The 17,252-nt window shown below is 49.8% G+C and overlaps 1 protein-coding gene across 1 annotated transcript in view; it reads left to right on the forward strand.

The window, feature by feature from the left end:
- The first annotated feature begins 1,665 nt into the window (after positions 1-1,665).
- The window catches only part of LOC137309797 (netrin-G1-like), a 53,445-nt gene continuing 37,858 nt past the window's right edge, over positions 1,666-17,252 (forward strand). The window contains exon 1 of the mRNA XM_067977830.1: positions 1,666-1,908. Coding sequence (XP_067833931.1) covers positions 1,666-1,908 — 243 coding nt within the window. The remainder of the gene's footprint in view (positions 1,909-17,252) is intronic.

Genomic DNA, 17,252 nt, shown 5'->3' on the forward strand with positions numbered 1-17,252 from the left:
CCCGTCTGCCCTCTCAGGTTGATATCGATGATTCCATGGCACTATTTTTAAGAGAGCAGGGGAGTTCTCCCCGGTGTCCTGGCCAATATTTATCCCTCAACCAACATTGTGAAGAAACAGATTATCTGGTCATTTATCTCATTGCTGTTTGTGGGATCTTGCTGTGCACAAATTGGCTGCCGCGTTTCCCACATTACAACAGTGACTACACTTCAATAAAGTATTTCATTGGCTGTAAACGCTTTGGGACGTCCTGAGGATGTGAAAGGCCCAAAGCTGCTCAAACAAAGTCCTCCACAGAGAGAGCCAATAGAAAGTGTTTGAGTGGGAACCTCGATTCCTTGTCATTGAATTGAAGGGCTGGAGACTCTCACATTTTAAAATTAAACAAAGCTGTTTCACTTTAATCCTCACTCCAGCCAATAGGTGACCCGGCTCCGTCACACTCACTGGTTCTCAGTGTCTGCAGTTATTGGTTTATATTAAAACGAATAAAAGGCGGTAACGATTGATTCTGGGCAGTGTGGTCCTGATGATCAGGGATCCAGAGTCTGGACCTGGTGTTGTCTGAAAGGATCTTTTGATTGTCTGTAATTTCTGAATGTTGCAGTAAATCAGTGTGTTTATAATCAGATAATGAATAATATCCTTAATCCCTCAAACTCCAGTGTGTTCTATTTAATCAGTGAGCTTTTCAATAGTGGCCGAGATTTAACGGGAAAATCCCTTTACAAGATTTATTTTTATCTCGATCAGAATCCTGGGAGTTGAGTTGAAATCTTCATCTCATCGAAATCGAGATAAAATCTCAAATCCAGGCACTCGGATTGGATTAGTCAGAGTGCGGGGATTGGCTGTTAATGGGCAGTGTGAGTCTGAGGATTGGGCTCGAAGGTCAGGAGCAGAACCTGGTCCAAAATCCATTGATTTTATTTCTCTCCCAACAGGGAGCTGATGTCAGAAGGAGGAGATGATCAATGGGAGAGAGAGTCTTGTCAGGACACAGTCATCACATTGGGTCCCAGTACTGACTGATCAGCGAATAAGGACAACTGTCTGACACAGAGAACAGCTGGGGGAAAACAGCTGGAATTCAAACACCTGGAACATCTGCAAACACAGCTGTGGAAAAACAGCTGGAATCCCAACACCTAGAATATCTGCAAACACCGCTGTGGAAAAACAGCTGGAATCCTGACACCTGGAACATCTGCAAACACCGCTGTGGAAAAACAGCTGGAATCCTGACACCTGGAACATCTGCAAACACCGCTGTGGAAAAACAGCTGGAATCCTGACACCTGGAACATCTGCAAACACCGCTGTGGAAAAACAGCTGGAATCCTAACACCTGACACGTTCGCAAACACAGCTGGGAAAAACAGCTGGAACCCCAACACCTGGAACATCTGCAAACACCGCTGTGGAAAAAACAGCTGGAATCCTAACACCTGACACGTTCGCAAACACAGCTGGGAAAAACAGCTGGAACCCCAACACCTGGAATATCTGCAAACACCGCTGGGGAAAAACATCTGGAATCAGTGTCCAGTCAAAGTCGGATCGTCACAGAACGTTCACACCAGACCTCGGAGTGGAGACCCCCTGAATCACCCCCAGACAGACCGAGATCACCCCCTCTCTGAGCGGGGTCCAGTCGGAACGATGCGTCTGTCCGGTTTGTTGCCCCTTCAGGCCCTTTGGACAGCCCTGTCTGTCTCCACACAGCACTTCCCGTCCTGGGGTCACTATGACCTGTGTAAGACTCAGATTCACTGGGACCAGGGGAGGAGTTGGGATTACATGGCCTGCCAGCCCGAGGCGGAGCTGGTCAGCAGGTTCCTGAGGGTGAGGTTGGATCCCCCCAACAGTACGTGTGGAGAGACCCCGGAGATGTACTGCACGCTGGTGAGTAGAAGCCTTTCACACCCAGTCTCTGTTGTGTGTCACGCTGGGAATGGACGGTCACTGAATGGCCTTTATCAAAGTGAGTCATTACATAGAATTACAGAGAATGTACAGCACAGAAACAGGCCATTCGGCCCAACTGGTCGATACTGGTGTTTATGCTCCACACGAGCCTCCTCCCACCCGGAGTATTGCACTGTCGGAGGGTCAGTACTGAGGGAGTATTGCACTGTCGGAGAGTCAGTACTGAGGGAGTGCTGCACTGTCGGAGGGTCAGTACTGAGGGAGTGCTGCACTGTCGGAGGGTCAGTAGTGAGGGAGTGCTGCACTGTCGGAGGGTCAGTAGTGAGGGAGTGCTGCACTGTCGGAGGGTCAGTACTGAGGGAGTGCTGCACTGTTGGAGGGTCAGTACTGAGCGAGTGCTGCACTGTCGGAGGTGCCGTCTTTTGGATGAGACGTTAAACCCAGATCCCATCTGCCCTCTCGGGTGGGCGTGAACGATCCCAGGGTTACTATTTTGAGGAAGAGTAGGGGAGTTCTCCCCGGTGTCCTGGGCAATATTTATCCCTCAACCAACATCAAAAACAGATGATCTGGTCAAAAAAAGTCCTTCATTGGCTGTGAAGAAAGAAACAAAGATCTTCCATTTCTATAGCGCCTTTCACATCCTCAGGACGTCCCAAATCGCTTTACAGCCAATGAGGTACATTTTGAAGTTTAGTCACTGTTGTCATGTTGGAAATGCAGCAGCCAATTTGTGCACAGCAAGATCCCACAAACAGCAATGTGAGAAATGACCCGATAATCTGATTTAATGATGTTGTTTGAGGATAAATATTAACTTCCTGCCGCCATATTGGGACCTTAGTTGGCCGGTTTACGCCTGAGAAACGGAGCCTTGTTGTTCGGCCGGTATCTCGTAGTTTGTATATTTTTTATTCTGTAACTGTGTTTTTTACTCGTGTCCTCGCTCCTTCTCTCCCAATCTGTTCCCTCTCCTGAACTTCTGTTCTCTGATTCTGTTCTCTGATTCAGTATTCAATGTGAGTGGGTGAGTGAGACGGAAAGACTGCAGGGTGAGAATGGATTCAGACTCTGGCTGTAGAGTTGGTGCAAAGACAGCAATTCCTGCACAGATGCTGCAGATTTTAAAATTCTCATCCTCGTGTTCAAATCCCTCCATGGCCTCTCCCCTCCCTAGCTCTGTAACCTCGTCAACCCTACAACCCTCCGAGATCTCTGTAACCTCCCCCCAACCCTACAACCCTCCGAGATCTCTGTAACCTCATCAACCCTACAACCCTCCGAGATCTCTGTAACCTCATCAACCCTACAACCCTCCGAGATCTCTGTAACCTCGTCAACCCTACAACCCTCCGAGATCTCTGTAACCTCGTCAACCCTACAACCCTCCGAGATCTCTGTAACCTCGTCAACCCTACAACCCTCCGAGATCTCTGTAACCTCCCCCAACCCTACAACCCTCCGAGATCTCTGTAACCTCGTCAACCCTACAACCCTCCGAGATCTCTGTAACCTCGTCAACCCTACAACCCTCCGAGATCTCTGTAACCTCCCCCAACCCTACAACCCTCCGAGATCTCTGTAACCTCCCCCAACCCTACAACCTTCCGAGATCTCTGTAACCTCATCAACCCTACAACCCTCCGAGATCTCTGTAACCTCCCCAACCCTACAACCCTCCGAGATCTCTGTAACCTCGTCAACCCTACAACCCTCCGAGATCTCTGTAACCTCCCCCAACCCTACAACCCTCCGAGATCTCTGTAACCTCCCCCAACCCTACAACCCTCCGAGATCTCTGTAACCTCCCCCAACCCTACAACCCTCCGAGATCTCTGTAACCTCCCCCAACCCTACAACCCTCCGAGATCTCTTTAACCTCCCCCAACCCGACAACCCTCCGAGATCTCTGCGCTCCTCCAATTCTGGCCTTTTGTCCATCCCCAATTTTCTTCACTCCCCCATTGGCGGCCGTGCCTTCAGCTGCCTGGGCCCTGAGCTCTGGAATTCCCTCCCTCGACCTCTCCGTCTCTCCACCTCTCTCTCCTCCTTTAAGACACTCCTCAAAACTTACCTCTTTGACCAAGCTTTTGGTCACCTGTCCGAATATCTCCTTCTATGACATGGGTGTCAATTTTTGTTTGATAATCGCTCCTGTGGAGGGCTTTGGGAAGTTTTACTCCATTAAAGGCACTATATAAATGCAGGTTGTTGTTGTGGTGATATAATGTTTGGATCCAGTGGTGTCGAGGTTCTGTTACAGGACGAGGAATCAGAGAATGTAACTTCAAATCCCACCAGGACAGTTTGAGAATTTGAGTTCAGTTTTAAAAATCTGGAAATAAAAATCTGGTCTCAGTAAAAGTGACCATGAAACTGTCGGATTGTCGTAAAAACCCAACTGGTTCATTAATGTCCTTGAGGGAAGGAAACCTGCCGTCCTTACCCGGTCTGGGCCTATTTGTGACTCCAGTCTGGGGGCCGAGAGGCCCTTTAATATCGGGGCCCAGGTTTTTAAATCTCTGCATTTTTTAAATCTTTTCCTGTGAGCTGTAAAATCAGACTGAACAAAGAGCCAATGATGGACGTGTTTCTCTAAAGTGTGGGAGCTCAGGTTCGAGTTCAGATAATGGGCTATATTTATATCAAAGGCCGCGGTTTCACCCAGTCTGACTCACATTCTGGGCTCCACTTCCCGCAATATCACTAATTTTACCAAAGTCTCTCGACAGCAGAATGAAGGGGTTACGATCAATATTTCAGCATCTCCAGGACATGATGTTCAATGTCAGCTGACCAACTGAATCCATGGCCTTGTTACTGATTATATCGCTCACCTTCTCTCCCCGGAAAGTCTGTTCATAATTGATGTAAAGTTGCTTCTCCAGAGAACAAAACATGGTTGAGGTTTGATTGAAATACTGAGGGGACAGTGTGAGGATACGGGAGGGGAGTATTGGTGAGTGAAGCAAACACTGTCGGGGACATCGGAACAGCAGGAGGCCATTCAGCCCCTCGAGCCTGTTCCACCATTCAATTGTATCTTAACCCTATTTACCCGCCTTTGCTCCGTATCCCTCGATACCCAACAAAAATCTATCGATCTCAGTCTTGAAAGCTCCAATTGACCCCCAGCATCCACAGCCTTTTGGGGGAGAGAGTTCCAGATTTCCACTCCCCTTTGTGTGAAGAAATGCTTCCTGACATCACCCCTGAACGGCCGAGCTCTAATTTTAAGATTATTCCCCCTTGTTCTGGACTCGCCCACCAGAGGAAATAGTTTCTCTCTATCTACCCTATCGATTCCCTTTATCATTTTAAACACCTCGATCAGATCTCCCCTCAATCTTCTAAACTTGAGGGAATACAAGCCTGGTTCATGCAACCTGTCCTCATAATTTGACCCATTAAGCCCCGAAGGTGCACTGTCAGTGTGCCCATGTTTCAGTCCGAGCAGTCCGTGCCCGCATGCAGCAAGACCTGGACAACATCCAGGCTTGGGCTCATAAGTGGCAAGTAACATTCGCGCCAGACAAGTGCCAGGCAATGACCATCTCCAACAAGAGAGAGTCTAACCACATCCCCTTGACATTCAACGGCATTAACATCGCCGAATCCCCCACCATCAACATCCTGGGGGTCACCATTGACTAGAAACTTAACTGGACCAGCCATATAAATACTGTGGCTACTAGAGCAGGTCAGAGGCTGGGTATTCTGTGGCGAGTGACTCACCTCCTGACTCCCCAAAGCCTTTCCACCATCTACAAAGCACAAGTCAGGAGTGTGATGGAATACTCTCCACTTGCCTGGATGAGTGCAGCTCCAACAACACTTAAGAAGCTCGACACCATCCAGGACAAAGCAGCCCGCTTGATTGGCACCCTATCCACCACCCTAAACATTCACTCCCTTCACCACCGGCGCACCGTGGCTGCAGTATGTACCATCCACAGGATGCACTGCAGCAACTCGCCAAGGCTTCTTCGACAGCACCTCCCAAACCCGCGACCTCCACCACCTAGAAGGACAAGAACAGCAGGCACATGGGAACAACACCACCTGCATGTTCCCCTCCAAGTCACACACCATCCCGACTTGGAAATATATCGCCGTTCCTTCATCGTCGCTGGGTCAAAATCCTGGAACTCCCTTCCTAACAGCACTGTGGGAGAACCTTCACCACACGGACTGCAGCGGTTCAAGAAGGCGGCTCACCACCACCTTCTCAAGGGCAATTAGGGATGGGCAATAAATGCCGGCCTCGCCAGCGACGCCCACATCCCATGAACGAATAATTAAAAAAAGATCAGTTTGAGTATAATTTTTGGAGACCTTCCCTGAACCATTGATATCTGACCCTCCCGGACCCCGCATCAGAGGACCCCCCGCACTGAACCCCACCAGACCCACCCCAACCTACTGTCCTCCCATCAAACCCCACCAGACCCACCCTGACTCACCCCCGACCCCCTCCCAAAGACCACTGCAGTATTTCGCCCTTCCCCAGAAACCCCTGCCCCCGGAAAGGGTTTTGATGGAGTAAATAAGGAGAAACTGTTTCCAGTGGCAGGAGGGTCGGTAACCAGAGGACACAGATTTATGGGAATTGGTGAAAAATCCAGATCGGAGATAAGGAGAATTTTTTTACGCAGCGAGTTGTTCTGATCTGGAATGCGGCAGTGGAAGCAGATTCAATAATAACTTTCAAAAGGGAATTGGATCAATACGTGAAAAGGGAAAACTTGCAGGGTTATGGGGAAAGAGCAGGGGGAGTGGGACTAATTGGATAGATCTTTCAAAGAGCCGGCACAGGCACGATGGGCCGAATGGCCTCATTTTGTGCTGCATGACTCTGTGATTCTATGGACTGAGGGACACATTGTGGGGCCTGTTGTTAGACTCACTCCCCCAGTTATATTGTTCACTCCCCCTGGACTGAGGGACACACTGTGGGGCCTGTTGTTAGACTCACTCCCCCAGTTATATTGTTCACTCCCCCTGGACTGAGGGACACACTGTGGGCCCTGTTGTTAGACTCACTCCCCCAGTTATATTGTTCACTCCCCCTGGACTGAGGGACACACTGTGGGCCCTGTTGTTAGACTCACTCCCCCAGTTATATTTTTCCCTCCCCCTGGACTGAGGGACACACTGTGGGGCCTGTTGTTAGACTCACTCCCCCAGTTATATTGTTCACTCCCCCTGGACTGAGGGACACACTGTGGGGCCTGTTGTTAGACTCACTCCCCCAGTTATATTTTTCCCTCCCCCTGGACTGAGGGACACACTGTGGGGCCTGTTGTTAGACTCACTCCCCCAGTTATATTGTTCACTCCCCCTGGACTGAGGGACACACTGTGGGGCCTGTTGTTAGACTCACTCCCCCAGTTATATTGTTCACTCCCCCTGGACTGAGGGACACACTGTGGGGCCTGTTGTTAGACTCACTCCCCCAGTTATATTGTTCACTCCCCCTGGACTGAGGGACACACTGTGGGGCCTGTTGTTAGACTCACTCCCCCAGTTATATTGTTCACTCCCCCTGGACTGAGGGACACACTGTGGGGCCTGTTGTTAGACTCACTCCCCCAGTTATATTTTTCCCTCCCTCTCACAACCTTCTCTAAACAGACAGCTTTTCCCAACAGAAACCCTGACTGTTGTGTCGAAGGCTCAGTCCAGGCAGGAGTTGGAAGGTCGAGTTATCTCCCTGTCACCCTGTCCCTGTCTCTCCTCCCCTTCAATACACGTCCAGCTCACTCACTCACACAGAAAGGAGATGAGAAGCAGTCGGTCACTAACACTGTTTAACAAAGGAGATGGGAGATCGGAGGAGGGACTGATTCAATCTCACAACACTTCCCAACAAAAAGCAGAAACTCAATCCCATTAATTCACAAACTGAATGTTTGAGTCAAAATGAAATGGGATGAATTAAATCCACTTTCCATTTCAGTGGATTGTGTTTAAAATGTAAATGAGATGAGCTTCCTCTTTAAACCGGGCCAGGTTTCCACTTTAAAGGAGTGATGATCCTTTGTTGCTGGGTTTATTCCCCTGTGGGTCAGCATTGAGGAGTGGGGCTGTGGACAGAAGCAGGACTGCCTGCCGTTTGCTTGTTAATACACGGCCCGTTCTCTGCCCGTTCACCCTTCGACCTCCCGCTGACCTCGTGCCCAGAGTCCACCTTCAGTTCGATTTGGTTCGCGGGTCGATAAACGTGTGTGAAAAGGAGACGGGATAATGTCTGGGCTCACCCTTTCCCTCCTGCATTTTCAGGGTTTCTTTCCACTCACAACAACAACAACCTGCATTTATATAGCGCCTTTAACGTAGTAAAACATCCCAAGGTGCTTCACAGGAGTGTAAATCAGACAAAAATTGACACCGAGCCAAAGAAGGAGATATTAGGTCAGGTGACCAAAAGCTTGGTCAAAGAGGTAGGTTTTAAGGAGGTCTTAAAGGAGGAGAGAGAGGGGGAGAGGTTTAGGGAGGGAATTCCAGAGCTTAGGGTCCAGACAGCTGAAGACACGGCCGCCAATGGTGGGGCGAAGGGAGTGGAGGATGGACAAGAGGCCAGAATTGGAGGAGTGCAGAGATCTCGGAGGGTTGTAGGGCTGGATGAGGTTCCAGAGATAGGGAGGGGTGTAGGGCTGGAGGAGGTTACAGAGATAGGGAGGGGTGTAGGGCTGGAGGGGGTCACAGAGATTGGGATGGGTGTAGGGCTGGAGGAGGTTACAGAGATAGGGAGGGGTGTAGGGCTGGAGGAGGTCCCAGAGATAGGGAGGGGTGTGGGGCTGGAGGAGGTTACAGAGATAGGGAGGGGTGTTGGGCTGGAGGAGGTTACAGAGATAGGGAGGGGTGTAGGGCTGGAGGAGGTTACAGAGATAGGGAGGGGTGTAGGGCTGGAGGGGGTTACAGAGATAGGGAGGGGTGCAGGGCTGGAGGAGGTTACAGAGATGGGGAGGGACGAGGCCATGGAGGGATTTGAACAAGAGGAAGAGAATTTTAAAACCGAGACGTTGCTGGACCGGGAGTCGATGTCGGTCAGCGAGCCCAGGGGTGATGGGTGAACGGGACTTGGTGCGAGTTAGGATTCGGGCAGCAGAGTTTTGGATGAGCTGAAGTTTACGAGATGGGCAATGTTACGGAGGTGGAAGTCGGCGGTCTCGGTGATGGAGCCGATAAGATTGTTTATTTAGTTCTTCCCGACCAAAAGGCATCAGTTAATTCCCACCGATCTTGGTGTTGAAAATAGAATATTCCCCAGGCTCTCTAATCCCCAATTTGATTAATCTCTGGCACCAGATCAATGTCATCGTCTCCAATTCCACTTTAGAGCCAATTTGCTAATTGATTTGAGTGTTTCTTGTGCTACAAAGCAAAAGATCACAGAGGAAGGAAATCGGGGATGGACAAGAGGCCAGAATTGGAGGAGCGCAGAGATCTCGGAGGGTCAAAGGCTGGAGGAGGTTACAGAGATAGGGAGGGGTGTAGTGCTCGAGTGGGTTACAGAGATAGGGAGGGGTGTAGGGCTGGAGGGGGTTCCAGAGATAGGGAGGGGTGTCGGGCTGGAGGAGGTTACAGAGATAGGGAGGGGTGTGGGGCTGGAGGGGGTTACAGAGATAGGGAGGGATTTGTAGGGCTGGAGCGGGTCACAGAGATAGGGAGGGGTGTCGGGCTGGAGGAGGTTACAGAGATAGGGAGGGGTGTCGGGCTGGAGGGGGTTACAGAGATAGGGAGGGATTTGTAGGGCTGGAGCGGGTCACAGAGATAGGGAGGGGTGTAGGGCTGGAGGGGGTTACAGAGATAGGGAGGGGTGTCGGGCTGGAGGGGGTTCATAGAATCATAGAATCATAGAAGTTACAACATGGAAACAGGCCCTTCGGCCCAACATGTCCATGTCGCCCAGTTTATACCACTAAGCTAGTCCCAATTGCCTGCACTTGGCCCATATCCCTCTATACCCATCTTCCCCATGTAACTGTCCAAATGCTTTATAAAAGACAAAATTGTACCCGCCTCTACTACTGCCTCTGGCAGCTCGTTCCAGACACTCACCACCCTTTGAGTGAAAAAATTGCCCCTCTGGATCCTTTTGTATCTCTCCCCTCTCACCTTAAATCTGTGCCCCCTCGTTATAGACTCCCCTACCTTTGGGAAAAGATTTTGACTATCGACCTTATCTATGCCCCTCATTATTTTATAGACTTCTATAAGATCACCCCTTAACCTCCTACTCTCCAGGGAATAAAGTCCCAGTCTGTCTAACCTCTCCCTGTAAGTCAAACCATCAAGTCCCGGTAGCATCCTAGTAAATCTTTTCTGCACTCTTTCTAGTTTAATAATATCCTTTCTATAATAGGGTGACCAGAACTGTACACAGTACTCCAAGTGTGGCCTCACCAATGCCCTGTACAACTTCAACAAGACATCCCAACTCCTGCATTCAATGTTCTGACCAATGAAACCAAGCATGCTGAATGCCTTCTTCACCACCCTATCCACCTGTGACTCCACTTTCAAGGAGCTATGAACCTGTACTCCTAGATCTCTTTGTTCTATAACTCTCCCCAACGCCCTACCATTAACGGAGTAGGTCCTGGCCCGATTCGATCTACCAAAATGCATCACCTCACATTTATCTAAATTAAACTCCATCTGCCATTCATCGGCCCACTGGCCCAATTTATCAAGATCCCGTTGCAATCCTAGATAACCTTCTTCACTGTCGACAATGCCACCAATCTTGGTGTCATCTGCAAACTTACTAACCATGCCTCCTAAATTCTCATCCAAATCATTAATATAAATAACAAATAACAGCGGACCCAGCACCGATCCCTGAGGCACACCGCTGGACACAGGCATCCAGTTTGAAAAACAACCCTCGACAACCACCCTCTGTCTTCTGTCGTCAAGCCAATTTTGTATCCAATTGGCTACCTCACCTTGGATCCCATGAGATTTAACCTTATGTAACAACCTACCATGCGGTACCTTGTCAAATGCTTTGCTGAAGTCCATGTAGACCACGTCTACTGCACAGCCCTCATCTATCTTCTTGGTTACCCCTTCAAAAAACTCAATCAAATTCGTGAGACATGATTTTCCTCTCACAAAACCATGCTGACTGTTCCTAATTAGTCCCTGCCTCTCCAAATGCCTGTAGATTCTGTCCCTCAGAATACCCTCTAACAACTTACCCACTACAGATGTCAGGCTCACTGGTCTGTAGTTCCCAGGCTTTTCCCTGCCGCCCTTCTTAAACAAAGGCACAACATTTGCTACCCTCCAATCTTCAGGCACCTCACCTGTAGCGGTGGATGATTCAAATATCTCTGCTAGGGGACCCGCAATTTCCTCCCTTACCTCCCATAACGTCCTGGGATACATTTCATCAGGTCCCGGAGATTTATCTACCTTGATGCGCGTTAAGACTTCCAGCACCTCCCTCTCTGTAATATGTACACTCCTCAAGACATCACTATTTATTTCCCCAAGTTCCCTAACATCCATGCCTTTCTCAACCGTAAATACCGATGTGAAATATTCATTCAGGATCTCACCCATCTCTTGTGGTTCCGCACATAGATGACCTTGTTGATCCTTAAGAGGCCCTACTCTCTCCCTAGTTACCCTTTTGCCCTTTATGTATTTGTAGAAGCTCTTTGGATTCACCTTTGCCTGATCTGCCAAAGCAATCTCATATCCCCTTTTTGCCCTCCTGATTTCTCTCTTAACTCTACTCCGGCAATCTCTATACTCTTCAAGGGATCCACTTGATCCCAGCTGCCTATGCATGTCATATGCCTCCTTCTTATTTTTGACTAGTGCCTCAATCTCCCGAGTCATCCAAGGTTCCCTACTTCTACCAGCCTTGCCCTTCACTTTATAAGGAATGTGCTTACACTGAACCCTGGTTAACACACTTTTGAAAGCCTCCCACTTACCAGACGTCCCTTTGCCTGCCAACAGACTCTCCCAATCAACTTCTGAAAGTTCCTGTCTAATACCATCAAAATTGGCCTTTCCCCAATTTAGAATTTTAACTTTTGGGCCAGACCTATCCTTCTCCATAGCTATCTTAAAACTAATGGAATTATGATCACTGGTCCCAAAGTGATCCCTCACTAACACTTCTGTCACCTGCCCTTCCTTATTTCCCAAGAGTAGGTCAAGTTTTGCCCCCTCTCTAGTCGGGCCATCCACATACTGAATGAGAAATTCCTCCTGAATACACTCAACAAATTTCTCTCCATCCAAGCCCCTAATGCTATGGCTGTCCCAGTCAATGTTGGGAAAGTTAAAGTCCCCTACTATTACCACCCTATTTTTCTTGCAGCTGTCTGTAATCTCCTTACATATTTGCTCCTCAATTTCCCGTTGACTATTTGGGGGTCTGTAGTACAATCCTATCAAAGTGATCTCTCCCTTCTTATTTTTCAGTTCTACCCATATGGACTCAGTGGGCGAACCCTCGGATATATCCCCTCTCACTACTGCCGTGATGTTCTCCCTAATCAAGAACGCAACTCCCCCTCCTCTCTTACCTCCTGCTCTATCTTTCCTATAGCATCTGTACCCTGGAACATTGAGCTGCCAGTCCTGCCCCTCCCTTAGCCATGTTTCAGTAATAGCTATAACATCCCAGTCCCATGTACCCATCCATGCCCTGAGTTCATCTGCCTTGCCCATCAGACTTCTTGCATTGAAATAAATGCAGTTTAATCTAGTCTTCCCTTGGTCTTTGCCCTGCTTTCTCAGACCATCTGTCCGGTCATGTTCTGTACACTCTCCCTTACTGCCTTTTGTTTCTGTCACCACTTTATTTCCCACTGACTTCCTGCATCGGTTCCCATCCCCCTGCCACATTAGTTTAAACCCTCCCCAACAGCACTAGCAAACACTCCCCCTAGGACATTGGTTCCAGTCCTGCCCAGATGCAGACCGTCCAATTTGTACTGGTCCCACCTCCCCCAGAACCGGTTCCAATGGCCCAGGAATTTGAATCCCTCCCTCTTGCACCATCTCTCAAGCCACGTATTCATCTTAGCTATCCTGTCATTCCTACTCTGACTAGCCCGTGGCACTGGTAGCAATCCTGAGATTACTACCTTTGAGGTCCTACTCTTTAGTTTAACTCCTAACTCCCTAAATTCAGCTTGTAGGACCTCATCCTGTTTTTTACCTATATCGTTGGTGCCTATATGCACCACGACAACTGGCTGTTCACCCTCCCCCTCCAGAATGTCCTGCAGCCGCTCCGAGACATCCTTGACCCTTGCACCAGGGAGGCAACATACCATCCTGGAGTCTCGGTTGCGTCCGCAGAAACGCCTGTCTATTCCCCTTACAATCGAGTCCCCTATCACTATAGCTCTGCCACTCTTTTTCCTGCCCTCCTGTGCAGCAGAGCCAGCCACGGTGCCATGAACCTGGCCACTGCCACCTTCCCCTGGTGAGCCATCTCCGCCAACAGTATCCAAAACGGTATACCTGTTTTGGAGGGAGATGACCGCAGGGGACCCCTGCACTGCCTTCCTACTCTTCCTCTGTCTGTTGGTCACCCATTCACTATCTCCCTCAGTAATTTTTATCTGCGGTGTGACCAACTCACTGAACGTGCTATCCACGACTTTCTCAGCATCGCGGATGCTCCAAAGTGAGTCCATCCGCAGCTCCAGAGCCGTCAAGCGGTCAAACAATAGCTGCAGCTGGACACACTTCCCGCAGGTGAAGGAATCAGGGATACAGGAAGGAGCCCTGAATTCCCACATCCCACAAGAGGAACATGACACGGCGCTGGGATCTCCTGCCATGACTTAACCCTTAAATTAGGGCTGGAGGGGGTGACAGAGATAGGGAGGGGTGTAGGGCTGGAGGGGGTTACATAGATAGGGAGGGGTGTAGGGCTGGAGGGGGTGACAGAGATAGGGAGGGGTGTAGGGCTGGAGGGGGTTACAGAGATAGGGAGGGGTTTGGGGCTGGAGGGGGTTACAGAGATCGGGAGGGGTGTAGGGCTGGAGGGGGTGACAGAGATAGGGAGGGGTGTCGGACTGGAGGGGGTTACAGAGATAGGGAGGGGTGTAGGGCTGGAGGGGGTGACAGAGATAGGGAGGGGTGTAGGGCTGGAGGGGGTTACAGAGATAGGGAGGGGTGTAGGGCTGGAGGGGGTTACAGAGATAGGGAGGGGTGTAGGGATGGAGGAGGTTACAGAGATAGGGAGGGGTGTAGGGCTGGAGGAGGTTACAGAGATAGGGAAGGGTGTAGGGCTGGAGGAGGTTACAGAGATAGGGAGGGGTGTAGGGCTGGAGGGGGTTACAGAGATGGGGAGGGGTGTAGGGCTGGAGGGGGTGACAGAGATAGGGAGGGGTGTAGGGCTGGAGGGGGTGACAGAGATAGGGAGGGGTGTAGGGCTGGAGGGGGTTACAGAGATAGGGAGGGGTTTGGGGCTGGAGGGGGTTACAGAGATAGGGAGGGGTGTCGGGCTGGAGGGGGTTACAGAGATAGGGAGGGGTGTCGGGCTGGAGGAGGTTACAGAGATAGGGAAGGGTGTAGGACTGGAGGGGGTTACAGAGATAGGGAGGGGTGTAGGGCTGGAGGAGGTTACAGAGATAGGGAGGGGTGTCGGGCTGGAGGGGGTTACAGAGATAGGGAGGGATTTGTAGGGCTGGACGAGGTTACAGAGATAGGGAGGGGTGTAGGGCTGGAGGGGGTTACAGAGGTAGGGAGGGGTGTAGGGCTGGAGGGGGTGACAGAGATAGGGAGGGGTGTAGGGCTGGAGGGGGTTACAGAGATAGGGAGGGGTGTAGGGCTGGAGGGGGTTACAGAGATAGGGAGGGGTGTAGGGCTGGAGGAGGTTACAGAGATAGGGAGGGGTGTAGGGCTGGAGGGGGTTACAGAGATAGGGAGGGGTGTAGGGCTGGAGGGGGTTACAGAGTTAGGGAGGGGTGTAGGGCTGGAGGGGGTGACAGAGATAGGGAGGGGTGTAGGGCTGGAGGGGGTTACATAGATAGGGAGGGGTGTAGGGCTGGAGGGGGTGACAGAGATAGGGAGGGGTGTAGGGCTGGAGGGGGTTACAGAGATAGGGAGGGGTTTGGGGCTGGAGGGGGTTACAGAGATCGGGAGGGGTGTAGGGCTGGAGGAGGTTACAGAGATAGGGAGGGGTGTAGGTTTGGAGGAGGTTACAGAGATAGGGAGGGGTGTCGGGCTGGAGGGGGTTACAGAGATCGGGAGGGGTCAGGCCATGGATTTGAAGAAGAGGAAGAAAATTTTAAAATCAGAATTAAAATCACTGATGATTGAAATCTGAATGTGGGAAGCTTTGCCACAAGTGCTGATCGATACTGAATCATTTATAGTGTTGAAAAGGTCACTGGGTAAATACTGAGAGAGGAATTAAAAAGTGTCCGAGAGCAGGAAAACAGGACCATCGGAAACCAGCCCCAATTGGGGCTGAAATTCAACCCCAGCAAAACGGGCCAAACACTCGCCTCCTGAGTTAAAATCCCCGTCTCTGATAGAATGGGACCGGGGATGAGGGACTTCAGGTGTGGGGAGAGACTGGAGAAGCTGGGATTGTTCTCCTCAGAGCAGAGAAGGTTAAGGGGAGATTTAATATTAAGATGGGTTTTGATGGAGTAAATAAGGAGAAACTGTTTCCAGTGGTGGGAGGGTCGGTAACCAGAGGACACAGATTTAAGGGAATTGGCAAAAAAGCCAGGGGGAGATGAGAATTTTTTTATGCAGCGAGTTGTTCTGATCTGGAATGTGCTGCCTGAAAGGGCGGTGGAAGCAGATTCAATAATAACTCTCAAAAGGAAATTGGATAAATACTTGAAAAGGAAAAATTTGCAGGGCTGTGAAAGAAAAGACAGACAGACAGACAGACTTGTATTTCTTTCGCACCTTTCAGGACTTCAGGATGTCCCAAAGCTTCACGGACCCACTGAACCAGTATAACCCCTTACTGTGACCCCCAATATTCTGATTGTTTGTTTAACAGCCTGGGAACATTGTGCTGATGGTTTCAGTGACCTGTCCACTCAGACCCCGAGATCTCTCTCCTGCTCCAACACCTCAAGTACATTCCCATTTAGCACATAATCCACATCAACCTTCCCTCTGCCCAATCTCATGACCTTACATTTCTCTGTATTAAACTGGATTTGCCATTTCTCCGCCCATTGATCGAACTTGTCAAGATCCTTTTGAATTTGTTCCCATTGATATTCATCATTTTCCACTGCTCCCAAGTTGGTATCGTCTGAAAATTTGGACACAATTCCTTCCTCGAAATCATTTATAAAAATTATAAACAGCGGCCCGACACTGAACCTTGTGACACTCCCCTGGTAACTGTCGGCCAATCAGAGACCTGCCCATCCCCCACTACTCATTATCTTCCAATCATATCCCAATCCAGTTTAATCCATTCCCATCTGTCCCGTGGGCTTGGACCTTATGTTGTTGCCTATTATTTGGGACATTGTCAAATGTCTTCCTGAAACCTGGGTAGACAACATCCACCGTCTCCCCCGATCTACTCGGTCTGTCATCTCCTCAAAGAAATCCAATCAATAAGTCAAGCATCACCTCCCATTGTCTCGAATTAGCTCATGTCTCACAAGATGACGCTAATATTATCCCTCCCAATACTTTCAAACACTTTCCCAACACTGGAAGTAAAGCTTGTGGGTCTGTGATTCGATGGTTCATCCCTCGTCCCTTTCTGGGACTCACATTTGGGATTTTCTGATCCTTTGGGATTTGGTCCGAGTCTCGTCAACTCTGAAAAATATCCACAAGACTCTCAATCGTTTGTGTCGATTCCTTCAGACCCCTGGGATGAAACGTATCAGATCCAGGAGCCTCATCTCCCTTGAGCTTCAACAACCTCCCCAACATGTCCTCTCCACATTTCCCCATCTACATTCACCTTTAAACTGGACCCCAATTCTGACCTTTCTCCCCACATTTCTTTTGTAAACATTGTTAAAAAACGAACGGTTAGAAGCTTCAGCAATTTCTCTATTTCCGGACGTGACCTCCCCATCGTCACAGTTTGTGACTGTGTGTAAATTTCAGGCTCCCGGTCAATGACTGACTTTATTATGATTGGATTGTTTTGTGTCTGTAACCGTGCGGAGTCTGCTGTGTGACGGAGTCACGCCAGATGGGAGAAGAATGTGGTATTTCTGTTTGTCTGGGATTGGTTTGATGGCCGTCCATAGGAATTACTGGAGGGGAAAAGCCCGAGGTCGATCTCGTTCACCTTCTACCATCCTGGTAATCACATGATCCAATGGGAATGG

Source organism: Heptranchias perlo, unplaced genomic scaffold (assembly GCF_035084215.1).
Source record: "Heptranchias perlo isolate sHepPer1 unplaced genomic scaffold, sHepPer1.hap1 HAP1_SCAFFOLD_180, whole genome shotgun sequence".
Classification (NCBI taxonomy): Eukaryota; Metazoa; Chordata; class Chondrichthyes; order Hexanchiformes; family Hexanchidae; genus Heptranchias; species Heptranchias perlo.